General features: G+C 50.9%; 1 protein-coding gene across 2 annotated transcripts in view; it reads right to left on the bottom strand.

Moving 5' to 3' along the window:
• The window catches only part of NKD1 (NKD inhibitor of WNT signaling pathway 1), a 91430-nt gene that overhangs the window by 23062 nt on the left and 49859 nt on the right, over positions 1-18509 (bottom strand). For both annotated transcript variants that reach the window (XM_055552816.1, XM_055552817.1), the window contains exon 4: positions 5924-5990. In XM_055552816.1, the coding sequence (XP_055408791.1) occupies positions 5924-5990 (67 nt within the window). The remainder of the gene's footprint in view (positions 1-5923; positions 5991-18509) is intronic.

Genomic DNA, 18509 nt, shown 5'->3' with positions numbered 1-18509 from the left:
CTTGTCCATGGCTGGAACCCAAGGGCCTAACAGGGCCCCACACCTGCAGTAGGCACTCAGCAAATATTAAAACGTGTTGAGTGAAGAATAGATTGTCCTCAGGTCTGCTGTGTGACCTGAGACAGGTCATGCCCCTCTCTGGGCCTCAGATTTCTTACTACAAATGAAGGGGACGAAAGGCCTCCCAAGGGCTCCTTCGCTCTGTGAAGGGTTGACATTTCCCGCCTGGGAGCCTCGATGGGCTGGAGGGGGGCACACGGGGCTTTCCTGGGAGCTGCACTCCAATCACTTCATGGTGTTGGCTTCATTCATCTAGAGAGCACGGTTGGGCCCTGACTAACAATTTTTTTGACTTGACAATGGTACAAAAGTGATACATAACTGTACGTGGAATCTCAAATCTGGATCTTTTCCCAGGCTGGCGATATGTGGCACAACTCCTCTTGTGATGCTGGACAGAGGGTCCCAGCCCCCAGTCAGCTACGTAATCACGAGGGTCAAGAACCCATATACTTACAACCATCCTGAACTCAGACAGCCCAACTTTTTTTCACTTCCAGCACAGTATTCAATAGATGACATGAGCTATTCAACACTTTATTATAAATAGGCTTTGTGTTAGATGATTTCACCCAAGTGTAGGCTAATGTAAGGTGGGCAAGGCTAAGCTATGATGTTCAGGAGGTTAGATGTATGAACACACTTTCAACTAATGATATTTTCAACTTACAATGGGTTTATTGGGACGTGACCCCATCCTAGGGCTTCCCAAATATTGCTAGTGGTAAAGAATCCACCTGCCAATGCAGGAGACATAAGAGACACAGGTTTGATCCCTGGGTTGGGAAGATCCCCTGGAGGAGGGCATGGCAACCCACTCCAGTATTACTGTCTGGAGAATCCCATGGACAGAGGAGCCTGGCGGGCTACAGTCCATACGGTCACAGAGAGTTGGACACGACTGAAGCAACTTAGCACGCACGCACGACCCCATCCTAAGTCAAGGAAGATCTGTTTTTATTGAGCTCTATGGCATGCCAGACTATGTCACGCACTGGGAGTGGAAGGAGACATTCAGAGATTCTAATAGGATTAAAGAAGCTTTGAAAATAGGCCGGCTTTGATCTGGACTAGTAAATAATTACAAACACCAGTTGGCTCCTCTTCAAGAAAGAAGAACCCACGAAACAAGAGTCAGGACAGCTCCCAGACACTGGCATACTCTGAACCAGCGCTGCACTCTGGACTTATATAAATAAGCTCGCTGTTACAGGCCCTCAGAGGAAGACATGCTATGTCTGCCCCCAACAAGAAACTGAAGCACAGAGAAGTTAAGTGACTCTCCTAAGATCACACAGTGAGCTGCAGTACAGCCAGCCTGGATCTGGGGTCTGACTCCAGAATAAAGGGAGAAGGGTGCCTCTTGTGTACTCCCATGGGGTGGCAGGAAGACCAAGTTTGGGCCGTGCCAACTGGGACAGGCCCTGAGCTCACAGTGGGGCTGCTTTGCCCTTGGGTGTCAGTCCCAACACCACTGCTCTGCTCCACAGGACTCCAGGCACCTCCACTCTCGGGCCAGAGAAGCCGAGACCCCTGCAGACTCTGCCAGGTGACACCTGGGCTGGGCCAAAACAAGACCTGTCTATCAGCAGCCCTGGGGGCCTAGACGGGGGGCCCAGGCCCCAGAGGGAGGGGCTGCCCGACTCACTTTTGGTCCTTAATAAATGCACGACCAGCAGGCAGAGCTCTGTGGACTCAAACTTTCTATGGAAGATGCCGAGCTAACACACTCTGCCCACTTTCACCTCCAAGCAACGAGGTAGAAAGACAAGAAACAGTCATGATGTTGAGGGTTAGTGGTCAGAGGCCAAGGGTGAGGGGTGGGAGTGAGCCAAGATGTTGAGCAGGGATGTGGCCAGCACCAGGTGGGGAGAGAGGGGACGTGGGGAGAGAAGGGGCCTGTGACCATCTTCAGGTCCTTCTCCCCTCACGGGCGCAGAGCCAGAGTTCAGTCTATGCTGGGTCGAGAGGATACCCCTAGACACATGCTTCCTGGAGCCCCTGATACCAAGGTCCACCTCAGGCCACAAGCCACAGGCTGCCACCACCTGTCGTCCTGCCCAACTGGCGAGATGGGGACCTCAGATGGGCACTGGAGTGAAGGGTGGGGTGAACCCCCCAGTCCTTAGCACCCTGCTGGGTCAGCAGAAAGGGGGGGGGTCCCCTTCCCCTCCCCCTACAAGCCGTAGGTCCCGCCCGCAACGCCAGGACAGCTCTGGACTTTTCATGCTTACTTTGTTCTCTCCACAGTTCAAAAGGAGCTTGCAGTCCCAGCCCTCGCTCTGGGCCCAGCCTTAATCTCCCATCCCTCGAGCTCCCAGCTGGCCAGTTAAGGCAGTTAAGACGCTGGATTAGGGCCGGCTTTACATAACAACGCTGGAGCTAAAGCCATCCTCTCCTGGGATGGCTAAAAGACTTCTTTTTATCTTCACGCCTCAGATGGCCTTTTTTCTCCCTTAACAGCCCTCCAGCCAGCCAAGAGGCAATGAACTTGGCCAACAGGAAGACAAAGAGGAGATTCAGGATTCAGTTTGCTCTCCCTTGGCCCGAGGCTCGGAGGGATGCCCACAGCCTCAGCTCCAGGCCAGGTGGCTGCTTCGTCGTGGCCAGGACGCGGCAGCACCCACCAGGCCTAGCCATCCACAGCCACGTCCATCATCCTGGGAGTGCTGCCTCGGACCCGGCACCAGTGGTTGCCCAAGAACCACAGGCGGCTGCTGGGGCCAGCATCCCTTCCAAGAAGCCTCAGGGGCCACACAGGCAGGCCCAGAGCAGCCCAGCCCTACTGCCTTATTTACTCACTGTTTTCACTTTTTAATTCTGTTATTAGTCTTTCGCTTCAAAGGAATACATGATCACATTCTTCTTGTAAAAGTTGAAACATTAATTACAGTTAATACTACAATCCTCTGACCATGCTTTCCAATTTTAATCTCCTCCTCCCCTGTTCAGAAGGAACTACTCTTTCTGTCTGTCTAAGCTTCTAGCTACACAATTATATACATACATATGTGGTCCACATTCATACACACAAGGAAATCCAGAGTGCTGTCTGGTACCTTTTGTTACATAAAAGGTAATTAACATCCTATCTATAACACACTGCATCTTTCAGCAACCTGGTCTGTCTTACATTCTGTGCTCTGTATAAGCTTTTGTTTGAAGAAAAGGGGCTGGAAACTTGACCACCAACAACCTAGTCTAATCCCTAGTTGGAAACTGAGTCAGGCTTGTGGCTCCCAACTCCTCCTCCCCACCCCAAAGGTGGTACTGATATACGTGGACGCCGTCAATGACTGGCAAGGTGCCCAGTCGAGGCACCTTTGAAGCTGTCCTCGAAGCCTGACCTGCAGCTGGTAGACCACAGGGATGGACCAAGTGCCACCAACATCCCTACCCTTTCTCTGACAGGAGCTGGGACTCTTGGGCACCTCCTATTTATCTCCCCTCCATCAACCAATGTTTATAAGTGCCACCCCACAGCAGTTTATCCTCTCTACAGGGTGCCCACATTCTCTGTGCATCCGCGGAGCCCACACCCCCCTGCATTGTGTTAGAGAGGGAGGGGCCTGGCCAAAAGCCATAGCGAGTCTCTGTGGGAGCAGGAGGGGAGGGGGACGTGGAGACAAGTCTCTGGGTTCCTCGGCCAAGGGCTCCTGCTACTGCATCCAACAGGACTCATACTCTGATCAGATGTTGAACAAAGCACCCCCCCTTCCGAAGAGGAGGATTCCATGGGCATGTCATGTCTGCAGGGAAAGATGCCTCATATGAAACCAATTACATGATTTCAGGCTGAGCCTCAGTGGCCAGGGAAGTGCCTTATTTGGGGCAGTCACCAGGGACTCAACACATGATGAAAATATAGACAGATGGTGGGATGAGTGAATGACAACTGGAAGATGGTTAAATGGGTTAAGGAATGAGTGATAGATGAGGGAGAGATGGGCGAAGGATGGATTCTGGATGGCTGGGTGGTAGATAAGGACTGGCCGGATGGGTGACAAAAGAGTAGGTAGATGAAGGAACAGGCAGTGATGGAAGGATGGTGGTGAAGGATGGAGCAAAAGATGGATGAATGAGCGTTAGATGGGTGGGTCATGGATCACTGGGTGGATGATGAGTGAGTGATGGGTGGATGAATGGATAGATAAGTGGACAGGTGGGTACTTGTATGGCGAGGGATGGATGGAATAGATGGAAGGATGAATGAGTAAGAGGATGAGCTTGCTGAGTTACCAGGTGACTGAGCAAATGAATGGAAAATGGAATGAGTGCTGAAGCCCATGTAATCCTTGTCTGGGGTCACCTTAGCCCCCAGATCCTACATCCTGCAGGCCTTCACCTGACTCCCCCGATCACCTCTAGGCACCAGGTGCTGCCATCTCTCCATGGAGCCAAGGATGACAGCTGAGGCTTGGGGAAGCCCAGGGAACAATGAGAATCAAAGCCACTGAACCTGAGTATAGCCATCAGATCCATATATGCTCAAGAGAAACACCCTAGAGTCCTGACAGAGATGTCTGTCCCTGTGCCTCCTCCTCCTCGTATTTGGGACCTGCTTGAATTTGAGCAAAGTCTGAGAGATACTCGGGTCCCAGGCACCCTCCAAATCCTGGGCCACAGAGTGAATCTCTCAAAATAGTGCTTCTCAAAGTACAGCATGCACACAAGTCATCTGAGGAGCCTATTACAGAGCAGACCAGATTCAGCAGCCTGGGTGGAGCTGAGGAGTCTACATTTATCACAGCTCTCAGGCCTGATGTGGCCACAGTCCTTGGGTCTTGCCAAGGCTCCCCTCCAGAACTTCCTGGCATGGTCTACTCTCCTCTCAGGACCCTACAGCCCTTCCAAGACCTATATTTCCCCTCAGAGACCCCTGCCAGCCCCCTGTTCCAGTCCCAGAGAGGGCTTTACTGTACAAAGTGTTAGTCAGTCAGTCATGTCTGACTCTTTGTGACCCCATGGACTGTAACCTGCCAGGCTCCTCTGTCCATGGAATTCTCCAGGCAAGAATACTGGAGTGGGTTGCCATTCTCTTCTCCAGGAGATCTTTCCCACCCAGGGATCAAACCCAGGTCTCTTGCATTGCAGGTGGATTCTCTATTGTCTGAGCCTCCAGGAAAGCACATTTATTGCCCAAAGGCTGCGCCAGTTCAGCAATTCTCTCCTCTGATTCTGAGTGGAAAAGGGAAATGCTATCCCTTTCAGCAAATGCTTTCATATGCTGTCCAGTCATTGTACCAGCTTAGGGAATTGAGTAGGAAGAGGCCCTCATTCCCATTCTACAAGTATAGAAACAGGCTCAGAAAGGGGATGTGGCTTCCTAAAGTCAAGTTAGTACACCAGTGGCCCCCGACTCTCTACTTGAGTGTCCTAATTCTTTCTACAATGCACTGCTTCCTTGAAGAAAGCAAGGAGTGAGAACTACAGAGGAAAGCGGTGAGGGGCTGGGGCTCTGTTCGCGCGTGTGCACACCTGTGCTCCAGGTGTGTGATGTGAATGGAGAAGCATGAGGGTTGCTTCATACAGTGCATACTACATGCCTAGCCCTGCTTGAGAAGCCTACGAGTGGCCACTCCACCGCAGTGGGGAAGGTGAGGTCAAACAACTTGTTCAAGACCCCATGGCTAACACAGAGCAGGATGTGAGCCTGGGTGGCCTGAATCCACTCCCAGTGAAGACCAGCGCTCCACTTCCCTCTTGCTCCTCGCCCCATCCACCCCCAGTGTACCCCCACAGAAAGTCCTGTCCTCCTCCTCCTGGTCTGCAGATTTTCTGGAAGGTATGCAAGGCATAAGGTAGACCAGATGGTCCTTCCTCACCTCACTGCCCTTGGGAAGAAAGTAATAGGTTCTGGTACCTTCTAGCCGAAAGTCTTCCTCTTCCTCCTCGCTGAGCGTTTCTCTGAAAACTTCACCCACAAGCTCCTAGAGGAAGACAAAGCAGGAATATTAAAGAAGTATTGGAGTCAGGTAGGAACCTGGCATCCTTACGGTCAAGGTGGCATTGTGAAGGTGTGTGTGGCTGGTCACAAAGAAGCAGGGACCCTGTTCTCATTCTTCCGATGGAAATTTAGGTCAAGTAGGGAGAGCCTATGGCACTTGTAAAGTTTGTTACTGCGCTGCTTTTTAGAAAGTAAGTTTTTCTCAGCCTATAGCCTGCCACGAAACATTACACAGGCTCACACTTCCCACTTGGAAAGGGAGATCCACCCTCCACCCAGGTAAATGACAAAGACAAGCTCAGAAAATGTCCCTCCTCTACCCTTCTGGGGCAACCCAATAGACGCAGGACCAGAGCCACCCCTGTGGGTCCCTAGAGGAGACCTCAGTTTGGATCCTTCCTCTATGAGAGGGTCCCAGGCAGATGTCTTGATGAGTTTTTTAAAGAGGGCCTGGTTTGCTGAAGGGAGCACTCCCTCAGCATAAACCCAGCTGTTAACATATATATACCCAAACTTGACATAATCCCTTAACATAAACCCAACACAACATCTTCAGCACATCTAGGAACCCGTAGGCTCTGCCTTTAGCTGACCTTCAATTATGCATCCCACATCTCCCCCTTCCAGCAGCTGCCCTGATCCTTGCACATGCCTTGCCTTGGTCTGCAGGCATGAGTTTAAAATGTCCAGTAACTCATGCCATGTAGCAGAGCTGCTCCCAATCAGCCTGGTCAGGCTGCCACCCACGTGTTGTCAGGTTGGCAAGGGAAGTTAGTTAGGTCCACAGGCTGGGAAATTTCTGGGATATCAACAAAGGTCCCATCTATCTGATCCCACTCCAGTAGGATGACTCTAGAAACAGAGGAGCCCAGACTAGCACTTGTCAAACAGCTTCTGTATTTATTGGTATTCTGCCAAGAGGAGTAATGAGATCAAAAGAGATTGTTTTAAACAAAGTTAAACAAGGCCCTTTGGGCTTCCCAGGTGGTTCCAGTGGTAAAGAACCCACCTGCTAATGCAATGTAAGAAACACAGGTTCAATCCCTGGGTTGGGAAGATCCCCTGGAGGAGGGCTTGGCAACCCACTCCAGTATTCTAGCCTGGAGAATCCCATGGACAGAGGAGACTGGTGGGCCACAGTCCATGGGGTTGCAGAGTCAGACACAACTGAAGCAACTTAGCATGCATGCATGCAAACAAGACCCTTTACTGCAAGACTTACTATGGTAACAAACTGCAGATACCTAAGTAGTAGCTTATGCTGCACCCCTCAAACCTATTCAGACCAGGAAGCTTTTTTCTAAAGCATCACACGGGATTTATGCTCCAAGGAACCCACGTTGGGAAATGTTCCTATTTTGGGGGAGAGATGAGGCTTGGGTGTGGGGGGAAGGGTCACACTGCTTTCTCTCTCTTAATGCCCACAGTGATGCCATGGCAGTGCTTCATGAACCACAAAAAGAGGAGCAACAAAAAGCCTCAACTTGGCAGCTCTCGCCAACTTCTCCTTTTGGAAAAAAAAAAAAAAAGTATAAAGAAAAAGAAAAAACACACTCTTCAAAAATTAGAAGGAAAAAAAAAAAATCCTGCACTGGAGATGCTTAAGAGAAAAACCAAGAGCTCGCTTCGATTAACAAAAGAAAAACAATGCTTTGTATAGCTGATCTTATCAATTGGACACAGCTGGAGATAAGTCTCGTGTGTGTGTTTTTTTAAAGATGAACAGCTAACGTTTTATGGATTAGAAGTGGTGTTCTCTGTTCTCTTTCTTCTTTCAAATCATTCTAGGGCATTACACACCCTTTCTTAGACGTTGTTCAAATGTGGTCATTCAGACTGCTGGTGTCCCATGGACTTCAAAACCAGGCTGCATTATTCTTCGAGTCAGGATGTCTTCTCTCTCTCCTCCTCCGCCAATTATTATAATCACTGAACACTTCCTAGGCTTGTAAACTGGCTGTTTGTGTTAACAGAGCTGGAGCTGACAGGGGAACTGGGAGATGGTGACAGGAAAGGGCTGCACTCAGCTGGCATCATTAGATGGCTGGGACGCCCCGGCAGCCAATTAAAGCCGCTCTTTCATGCCGGAGAGAGACGGATGCTGCTTCTCCAGAAAGGCTGGCAGGCAGCGTTTCCTCACAGGAGTGGGTGACCGTCTTCAAGGGAAGCGACAGACCCTCGTGTGCAGAGGCCCAGTGGAGGCTGGGAGCCGGTGCTGACCTCTGAGCCACCCTGACCGCTCCTGGCAAGGCCGACAGGACCTGTGAGATGGAAACTTCTGGGCACTGGCATCTTTTTACTGGCACACTCAGAGGAGTTTAACGACTCCAAACGTCACCAGCAACAAAGCAGCCTTCTGGAATAAGCCCCATAACGATGCCTCGCACCCACAGTCATCACTCGGATGACGGCTTCAACGCTCCCTGAGAAAAACTGTCTGCTGAGCGGGCCTGGCTCCCTTGACATATTAAAGATACGTCTCTGCATATGAAAGCACAGTTCTGGCAAGTTCTGGGGTCCGTCTCTTCCCACTAAACCTCACTCTGCTCTGTGTACCACATCGACGGCTCCTCAGCTCTGTGGTCTACTGACACCCAGGGCCATGCAGCTGCTCAACTACGGCAAACATTCATTTCCTCCACTGACCCAGACAGCCCAGGGCCTGGGGAGTGTGGTGTCTGTGGTCCTCAAGCTTTGAATCACCAGGCCAGAGGCCACATAAAATGTTGAGTCAGACACAGGATCACATCCTGCCTCCGTGGCCTCCCTCGCCCTGGATGTGGGGCCAGTCGCTGCCTTCGGGAAATCTCAAACTACTTATCTGTAAAATGGGAACAGTGATAAACCATTAAAAAGTCAGCTGACACCTACTGTGCATTTCCTATGTGCTAGGCACTTTATATTATCTCCCTTTATCATCATAACAGCCCTGCTCTTTCCATCTCTTGAGGAACAAATGCTCATAAAAATAATGTGCAAATTTTAAAGTGAAAGGTATAATTGTTACTGTTTTCCTACAAAGTGCCTCAACCCTCAAGGAATGAGATAGGAAAACAATCCCAATGACAGACACTCACATCCCTAAGCCCTCATGATATATATGAGGTACTGATCAATTGGGATATTCACCAGAACCTCCAGAGAATGGGGTTCCCAACAGTCCTGTGGGTTTAAATGAGGAGGAGCCTCCAAGAGGCGAGGAGACCCTGCGGTGGATCATCAGCAGGGCCAAGACTTGAGCCAGCTCCTTCAGGTGCCTGGCCCGACCTTGTACAGTGGAACTGGGGCTCCCATGGGCATGGGGATGGAGGCGGCCAAGAGTCCTGGCACTTGCTGGGGACCAAGAATCATGCTTAAAGAAGTGCAGAAAATCAGCCCAGCCAGCCGCTCCTGTGTGTCAGAGACCAAACACTCCCCTCTGTCCTGCAGGACTCAAAGGCCCCACGACTCCTCCTCACTAAGTTTGGGACAGGGCCAAGTCTCAGCCAGGAGCCTTCCTGCAGGATGGTCCTAAGGGCCTGGCCCCAAACCCTGCATGCAGGGCTCCTGGCCATGAGTCCCAAGGGAGCCCCAGCACAGAGGATGCAGGGCATGGAACTGGTGCTGCTCAGACCTTGGTTCAAATCCCTGCTCTACGTGGGTGAAGGAGGTTTATCTCCAGTGTTCCTCAGTCTTCCCGTCTCTGCATAGGGATGAGAGCAATCACTCTGTCTCAGGGCAGGTGTGAAAGTACTTTCATTGCACGGAAAGTACTTAGCATTACATCTGATACAATGACTGGGGCTTGACAGACAGTGGTTACCATTTATTACTTGCACTCTTACTGTCAAATGGCTACCAGAACATTGCTGGGCAAAGCGGAATGGCTCACCAGACCTGAGGTGCCCCACAGACACAAAGAAACAAGACACAGAGAAACACACTCTTCTTCTGTGTGGTGCATATTTCTGGTGCTTTGTTTAACCCCTGTGGCAGTCCTTTGAGGTAAAACGATTATCATCCCCACTTTACAGATGAGAAAACTGAGACACAGAGAGGTTTAGTGACTTGCCCAAGATCACACAGCTAGTAACTGTCAGAGCCAGGATTAAAGGCAGGCAGCATGGCTCCAGAGCCCATACTCTTCACCACACTGCCCTGGAAGAAGCCCGAGTGTGGGGTATGGTGTGCAGTGACCTCCCTCACTGCTCTCTTCATCAGCTCAGCCATCACGGCCCCCTCTCTTCTGGTCTCTAGGACAGTCAGACTCAGCCTCTGCTCCAAGTTCTGATCAAAGACCTTCTTAGATCCACACACCTCCGGCCCCACCCAACCTGGTGCCAGGCTGCCTCCTGCCCAGTGGCCAGGCTGAGTGGCCTACCGGGCCCAGACCTGCCTCCCTCCCGAGTCCCAGCGCTGCCCCACACTGGGCCCCAGGACGAGAGGCCAGCTCCTCCGGGCGCTGAATGTGCAGCCAGCACCAGCCCAGAGCCCAGAATTGCAGGCACAGTGCCTTATAAGGCCTCCAGGGATGGGAACCCACATCAAAGCAGGGCCTTGGGGAGCGGGCTGGAGTTCAGTTAGGGTTTTTTCCTCTTTGTCTTTGAGACTTCATACTCCTGAGCTTAATATCTTTCCCCACCGCCTGCCCCAGCAGTTCTTTGTCAATCTTTCTGTTCTCTAAGAGCTAACAGATGTTGGTGCCACGGGGTTTCAAAGGCAACTCCTGGTGCCCACAGAACACGGCACAACTTACAGATTCCAAGAATGCACGGGGCTGGGACAAGCCAGGGGAAGAGAAGGGTGGGAGGCAGGACCCAGCCACCCTGTAACCCTGAGATCCAAGCAGCCTGCCCTGGAGCTGATCCAGGAAATTCCTGGCGAGCTCCCTCTACCCAGCACACTCCACAGAGGCGGCGTTCCTGCACTCGGGGCGTTCCTGGGGAGCCAGAGCCACTGGAGGCAGGCCCCTTGGAGAGTAAGCTCTGGCCGTGCAGCGCAGGGATGCTTCACTCCCAGAACCCAGCTGGACATGCGAGTCAGGCGCCTGCAGGCCCCTTGGGAGTTGAGTGATAGCAGATGCCTTACTTAACCCCTCTGGGCCCCTTTTTGCTCCTCTATAAAATGGGGATTTCGTTGTCAAAGAGGAGTCAGTAAGAAAATGCAGACCAGATACCTAGGACAGTGTCTGAGGCAAATGGGGGAAGGGAACACAAGCATGAACTTCTCCTTCAGCAGCACCCTGTTCCTGCCATGTGCTTGGAACATTCTCACATTTTATCTTTGCAAAACCCTAACACCCAGTGATTCAATGTCTCAATGTCCACCCTGGTGCACAATACTCATGCGTGTGCACCAGGGAGACATGTTCAAGTTCAGTGAGGTGGAAAGCAAGGCTGTTTCTATTAGCCCACAGTCAGAAACACTCTGGATGCCCAGCTAAGGAAAGTGAACTAGATCTATGTGTGGAAAACCACACAGAGGCTCAAAAGAGCCAGGTAGACCTGCACACACTGACACACAGAACCCACGCCACACGCAAGACACACAGGGTACGATTCTACTTGTATACTCAAGAAAACGCCACACACACGCATGTACCATGAGGTCGCCGACAGGAACACAATATCCACGGTTACTCCCAAGGAGGGGAGGGAGACCAGACGGAGGGAAACAGGAGTCACAAACTTCAGCAGAATGGTTCCAGTTTTTAAGGCAAGCATCCTCCTTTGCCACTTGGGTCATTAAAACGCTGTTTTAGCAAAATCACACACAAGAACCCGCTTGACAAGAGAGGGGCCTGAGGCTCAGCCAGGAGACTAAGTGGCTGGTTCAAGGTCACTTAAGAAGAGAAAGTGACAGGGAGGGGCTAGGGCTCCATGGCCCTGGGCTCCTTGTCTGGAAAATGGGGCAGAAGGCCACTATGATGCTCATGGGGCCTCTAGCACAGGCTTTCTGGGGCTCCAGCCCCCCACCCAGCAGCAGGGAGACCCCTTCTCTTGGGCTTCACTCAAGAATCAAGAGTGAGAGGGTCATCCACTTTCTGAGGTGCAATGTCCCCGATTCCAACCTGTGCCTCTAACCTTTGTTACTTCTGCCCTCTGGAGCGTTCTCTGGCCCCCACGTGTGCTCTATGCACACGGGCCGGGGAATAGGCAGAGGGTGCCGGCAGCAGCACTAGAGGGGGCTTCCGGGGGCCCGGACTCCAGGGTCAGGGGCTGGGGATCCCCTCCTCCCCAGTGATGAGAGGGAAACAGACACACTCTTTCCAGACCAGATTCCAGCAGAATCCAGCAGACCTCAAGGGGCAGCTTCCCAAAAGAAATGGCACCTCCCCTCAAAGGAGCAAATGGGGGCAGAGCCCTCGGCCACTCCCCTAAGGACACTGCAGCCTCGAGGGGCCACAGGTCCACCTGCCCAGCGTATGTCCTCTGGCTGCAGCGAAGCCAAGTGGAGTTGTCCCCCGGGATCTTTCTCAGGAGAGCTGGTGGAAAAGACATCTTCTCTGTTGTTGAGGCTGCGCCTCCTCTCCTCTCCAGCTGCTGGAGAAAGTCCACCCAGGAGAGAACACCCCCTGCCGCCACAGGGACAGAGAGAGACCCATGCGGGAGAGAGCGCTCGTCCATGGCCTCAGGTCCAGCCATCTCTAACAAGGAGGCCCCCAAGGGCAGGGATCTGAGTCCATTTTGCTCTAGGATAGGGCTTGCTGCACAGCAGACACTCAAATACCTCTTGAATGAATTCTGAGTCAGACCCACTCTCATTGGCCTTTCCTGGGAACCAAACAGCTAAATTGTCACAGAAGCCACTAAACTGCCCTCCTGTTCACACAATTCTTACAACTGAAAACTCTGACCTCCAAAGACCCAGCACCAAGCCAAGCTTGGAGGCCAAAGGGAGGAAGCCACCACCGCTGGCTTCACTGCAACACCTCCACGAGCGTCCCCAAGCCCTACCCCACTGCGGGAGCCCAGCGAGCTGGGTGGGGGACGGGAAGGTGGGCCCCGAGGGCTGCAGCCTGCAGCACCAGTCTGCGTGTTTGGTCTACGAGGACCAGCACTCCAGGGATGTGTGGCAGTCATTAAAATTCCTCAGATTTCTCCCTGACTGTTTTTAATCTGCTCGAGATGTAATCCCTGGGCCCATGTCGCGGGGACTCCAGCCTGAGCTTGCTTCCTAGACTTGAAGGACTGCTTCTCAGGAAGGTGGACAGTAGGCAAGGGATGGGAGGGGAGGACTTCTGACCCTTGGGGCCTGACTCTTGGGCCACCACATCCCCCTCCTCTGACCCCCAGGTCCTAGACCCTACAGGGTACAAATCACCCCCAAAGACCGGTTTGTCCCATCCTGGAGACACAGCCGGCCACAGACAGCAAGAAGCAAAGCCCACATCCTGGGCTGTCAACCCAGCAAGCCGTGGGCACCCTTAAGCCATCGTCCCAACCTCCCCCGGAACTGGGTCCCACCTGAGCCACCGTGAGTACTTAATACTTTTCTTTAAATTGGCTCTCTCTGTCCTCTTGAAAAAAAAAAAAGAACACCTAGAGAAGGAAATGGCAACCCACTGCAGTATTCTTGCCTGGCAAATCCCATGGACAAAGGAACCTGACAGGCTACAGTTCATGGGGTCGCAAGAGCCTCGGACATGACTTAGCAACTAAACAACTGTATAGCTCAGAGACCTCTACTCAGTGTTTTGTGGTGACCTAAATGGGAAGGAAATCCAAAAAAACACGGGATATATGTATATGCATAGCTGACTCACTTGGCTGTATGGTGGAAACTAAGATAATACCCGAAAGCAACTCTATTCCAATAAAGATTTATTTTAAAAATCCTGGAAGTCTTGCCACAAGGAAGATCAATACAATCATGGGTGTGATGTCCTAGTTGAAGCTGAGGTTTAAAAAAAATACGATGCGTAGGAAACCAAGATGAAACTGTTAAAATACAAGCTGTCCACCACCGACCTCAAATCCCATCCCCCCTGTAGAATGTGGAACGTGCCCTGGAAAGGACAAGGTTTAAGGAGCCCAAAGTTGAAGTCTCTGCCCATCGCCTCCACCCTGACCCATCAGGCTGGTTCTGACGGGAGGGAAGGAGTTGGGGGAGGAAGCAGGGATGCAGGAAGCCAGGCAAGTACCTGGTGAGGTCAGATGGAAAAAGGTTCTCCTTTGTCAAAGATAAGGTGTCCGTAGGTGCGTGGATTTATCTCTGGGCTTTCCATTTGTTCCATTGATCTATATTTCTGTCTTTGTGCCAGTACCATACTGTCTTGATGACTGTGGCTTTGTAGTAGAGCCTGAAGTCAGGTAGGTTGATTCCTCCAGTTCCATTCTTCTTTCTCAAGATTGCTTTGGCTATTCGAGGTTTTTTGTATTTCCATACAAATTGTGAAATTATTTGTTCTAGCTCTGTGAAAAATACTGTTGGTAGCTTGATAGGGATTGCATTGAATCTATAGATTGCTTTGGGTGGTATATTCATTTTCACTATATTGATTCTTCCAATCCATCAACATGGCATATTTCTCCATCTATTAGTGTCCTCTTTGATTTCTTTCACCAGTGTTTTATAGTTTTCTATATATAGGTCTTTAGTTTCTTTAGGTAGATATATTCCTAAGTATTTTATTCTTTTCATTGCAATGGTGGATGGAATTGTTTCCTTAATTTCTCTTTCTATCTTCTCATTATTAGTAGATAGGAATGCAAGGGATTTCTGTGTGTTGATTTTATATCCTGCAACTTTACTATATTCACAGATTAGCTCTAGTAATTTTCTGGTGGAGTCTTTAGGGTTTTCTATATAGAGGATCATGTCATCTGCAAACAGTGAAAGTTTTACTTCTTCTTTTCCAATTTAGATTCCTTTTATTTCTTCTTCTGCTCTGATTGCTGTGGCCAAAACTTACAAAACTATGTTCCTTATCTTTGACAAAGGAGGTAAGAATATACAATGGAGAAAAGACAATCTCTTTAACAAGTGGTGCTGGGAAAACTGGTCAACCACTTGTAAAAAGAATGAATTTAGAACACTTTCTAACACCATACACAAAAATAAACTCAAAATGGATTAAAGATCTAAATGTAAGACCAGAAACTATAAAACTCTTAGAGGAGAACATAGGCAAAACACTCTCCGACATAAATCACAGCAGGATCCTCTATGACCCACCTCCCAGAATATTGGAAATAAAAGCAAAAATAAACAAGTGGGACCTAATTAAAATTAAAAGCTTCTGCACAACAAAGGAAACTATAAGCAAGGTGAAAAGACAGCCTTCAGAATGGGAGAAAATAATAGCAAATGAAGCAACTGACAAAGAACTAATCTCAAAAATATACAAGCAACTCCTGCAGCTCAATTCCAGAAAAATAAACAACACAATAAAAAAATGGGAACTAAACAGACATTTCTCCAAAGACATAGAGATGGCTAACAAACACATGAAAAGATGCTCAACATCACTCATTATCAGAGAAATGCAAATCAAAACCACAATGAGGTACCATTTCACGCCAGTCAGAATGGCTGCAATCCAGAAGTCTACAAGTAATAAATGCTGGAGAGGGTGTGGAGAAAAGGGAACCCTCTTACACTGTTGGTGGGAATGCAAACTAGTACAGCCACTATGGAGAACAGTGTGGAGATTCCTTAAAAAACTGGAAATAGAACTGCCTTATGATCCAGCAATCCCACTGCTGGGCATACACACCAAGGAAACCAGAATTGAAAGAGACATGTGTACTCTAGTGTTCATCGCAGCACTGTTTATAATAGCCAAGACATGGAAGCAACCTAGATGTCCATCAGCAGATGAATGGATAAGAAAGCTGTGGTACATATACCCAATGGAGTATTACTCAGCCATTAAAAAGAATACATTTGAATCGGTTCTAATGAGGTGGATGAAACTGGAGCCTATTATACAGAGTGAAGTAAGCCAGAAAGAAAAACACCAATACAGTATACTAACGCATATATATGGAATTTAGAAAGATGGTAACGATAACCCTGTATGTGAGACAGCAAAAGAGACACAGATGTATAGAACCGTCTTTTGGACTCTGTGGGAGAGGGAGAGGGTAGGATGATTTGGGAGAATGGCATTGAAACATGTATAATATCATATAAGAAACGAATCAGTCCAGGTTCGATGCAGGATACAGGATGCTTGGGGCTGGTGCACTGGGACGACCCAGAGGGATGGTATGGGGAGGGAGGTAGGAGGGGGGTTCAGGATGGGGAACATGTGTATACCCATGGCAGATTCATGTTGATGTATGGCAAAACCAATACAATGTTGAAAAGCAATTAGCCTCCAATTAAAATAAATAAATTTAAATTAAAAAAAAAAAAAGGAAGGTTCTCACGGCCTACAGATCCTCCTTTTCCTGTAACCACAGGCCCTCCCTCTAGGGCTCACACTTTTGGAATGTGACTCTGGACATGGAGACCATGGCTGATGCCAACAGAAAATGGCAAAACTTAGCATGACCCAGAATGCGCCCTAACCTCCAACCTCTGGGATTTCAGGCTCTTCTGAGGAGATGACCCAACGCAAGGCAGATGGTCCAGGGCCGGGTGGGGTGCGGCGCTCGCTGCTGCGTGACTGGAATTTTCCTACAAGTCAGTGTTCAAAGGAGTTTCTACAGTGGAAACCAGGATCTGACGGGCTTGTTGGGCGTGGGAGTAACTGAGGTCATGCGTATAAAGGACTCAGCGATCATCGTAACCGGTGTCTCTTTGGTAAGGGCTGGCCTATGCCAGAGCTCTGCTCAGCACATTCGATGCATGGCTAAATGCTCCAAACAGCCCCGTGGGTTGGGTGCTGTTATCACCCCATTTCAGCCGCCAGGAAACAGGCTCAGAGAGGGGAAGTAACCATCTGACTCTGGCTCCTCTGCTTTTGGGGCTTCCCAGGTGGCGCTAGTGGTAAAGAACCTGCCTGCCAATGTAGGAGACATAAGAGACGTGAGTTCGATCCCTGGGTTGGGAAGATCCCCTGGAGAAGGGCATGGCAACCCACTCCAGTATTCTTGCCTAGAGAATGCCACGGACAGAGGAGCCTGGCCGGCTACAGGCCATAGGGTCACACAGAGTCAGACACGACTGAAGTGACTTCACGTGTCTGTGCCTCAGTTTCCTCATCGGAACATGGACATGACGGCCCCCACCAGGTGGGGCGGCTGCAGAGAGGCACTAGGAGGGCAGGTGGAAGTGTGCAGCACACGCCAGGCAGTCGGCACGCCATCAACACAGCTGTGCCTGCTCTCTCTCTCTCTGGGCCCCCTCTTTCATTCTCTGCCCTCCCAGCCTCTCTTCCAGCCCCGCTGTCTTTGGGACATCGTACAGCTGATCAAAGCCGGACCTAGCGAGGCCTCAGCCCACCCCATGAGGCCTTGAGCAGCAGGCCCGGCAGGCTGCCTGCACTCAGCACTTCTTAGCGTCTCTGCCTCTTGCCTGGCCACTGGCCAGTCATGCCACCGCCAGCTGACCCTGCCACACGACCGGTGTGCCACACCCCTGGCCTGCCATGCTGAGGACCAGCCATGCCACCAACGTGCCACGCTGCTGGCCTGCCACACCCTTCAGCCGGGTGCTGATAACAGGACAGGCCAAAGGGGCCGGGGTGCACCTCTGATCACCGAACAGCTGGGGCTGCCGCTGCCAGCAGCTCCTGGCCTTGGGACAGGCCCCAGGTCGGCTGCCAGGGTCCAGCGCGTGTGCCTGGCTGAGCAGGGTGGCGGTGATCCAGGTTGCTTATGACAGACGCATGGGCGTCTGCGGACCAGAGAACGGGGCCCCCACAGACCACAGGCCACCTCTTTGTGTGGAAAGGATGTGCACCCCTGCCCAGGGCCAGGTCCAGCCCAGTCAGGGGCCCTGAGCGGCCAGGGGACCCTGGGAAGTGTGGTGTTTCTCTCAGCCTTGAGAGTAAGAGATTTAGGTTTCTGGCTTCTGGCTAATGTAAATAAACAGATGGAGTACATTCCTCTTGTTTTGAATATCCAAAGACTCCTCATCAGTTTCTTGAGAGAACCAGAGAACAATGGTTTGGGCTAGACTCTAAGACCCTTCTGCTATACACACACACACACACACACACACACACACACAGCCCACTGCATCTGGCCTGGAAGCTCTTGCAGGACTCATCTTCCTGCCCCTCTGATGCTAGCTGACATTAGGCCTGTCTTCCTCTCTCCTGATCCCCCTCCCCCCCGCCCCTAACCCCATAAACCAGCTTTGACACCCTTTCCCCAGCTGGACTGCCTTCCTTGGGTCTCCAAATCCCACCTGTGCTCTTTTCTCCACTGGGAGAGCCCTCTCCCCTCGACAGCTGGATGAAGTCTTACCCCTGCTCCACTCTAGTGTGACTGCTGACTTCCAACACCCACCCCCCCCACCACCACCAAACTGGAACAGAATCAAGGGTCGCCCCTCTGGGCTCCCAGAGGACACAGTTCATTCAGGATCTTAGCTAATGCTGTGTCGCCCGATCTGTACCTCAGTGTCC

Source organism: Bubalus kerabau, chromosome 17 (assembly GCF_029407905.1).
Source record: "Bubalus kerabau isolate K-KA32 ecotype Philippines breed swamp buffalo chromosome 17, PCC_UOA_SB_1v2, whole genome shotgun sequence".
Taxonomy (NCBI): Eukaryota; Metazoa; Chordata; class Mammalia; order Artiodactyla; family Bovidae; genus Bubalus; species Bubalus kerabau.
The sequence above is the reverse complement of the archived record's forward strand: the minus strand, read 5'-3'. Positions and strand labels throughout refer to the sequence as shown.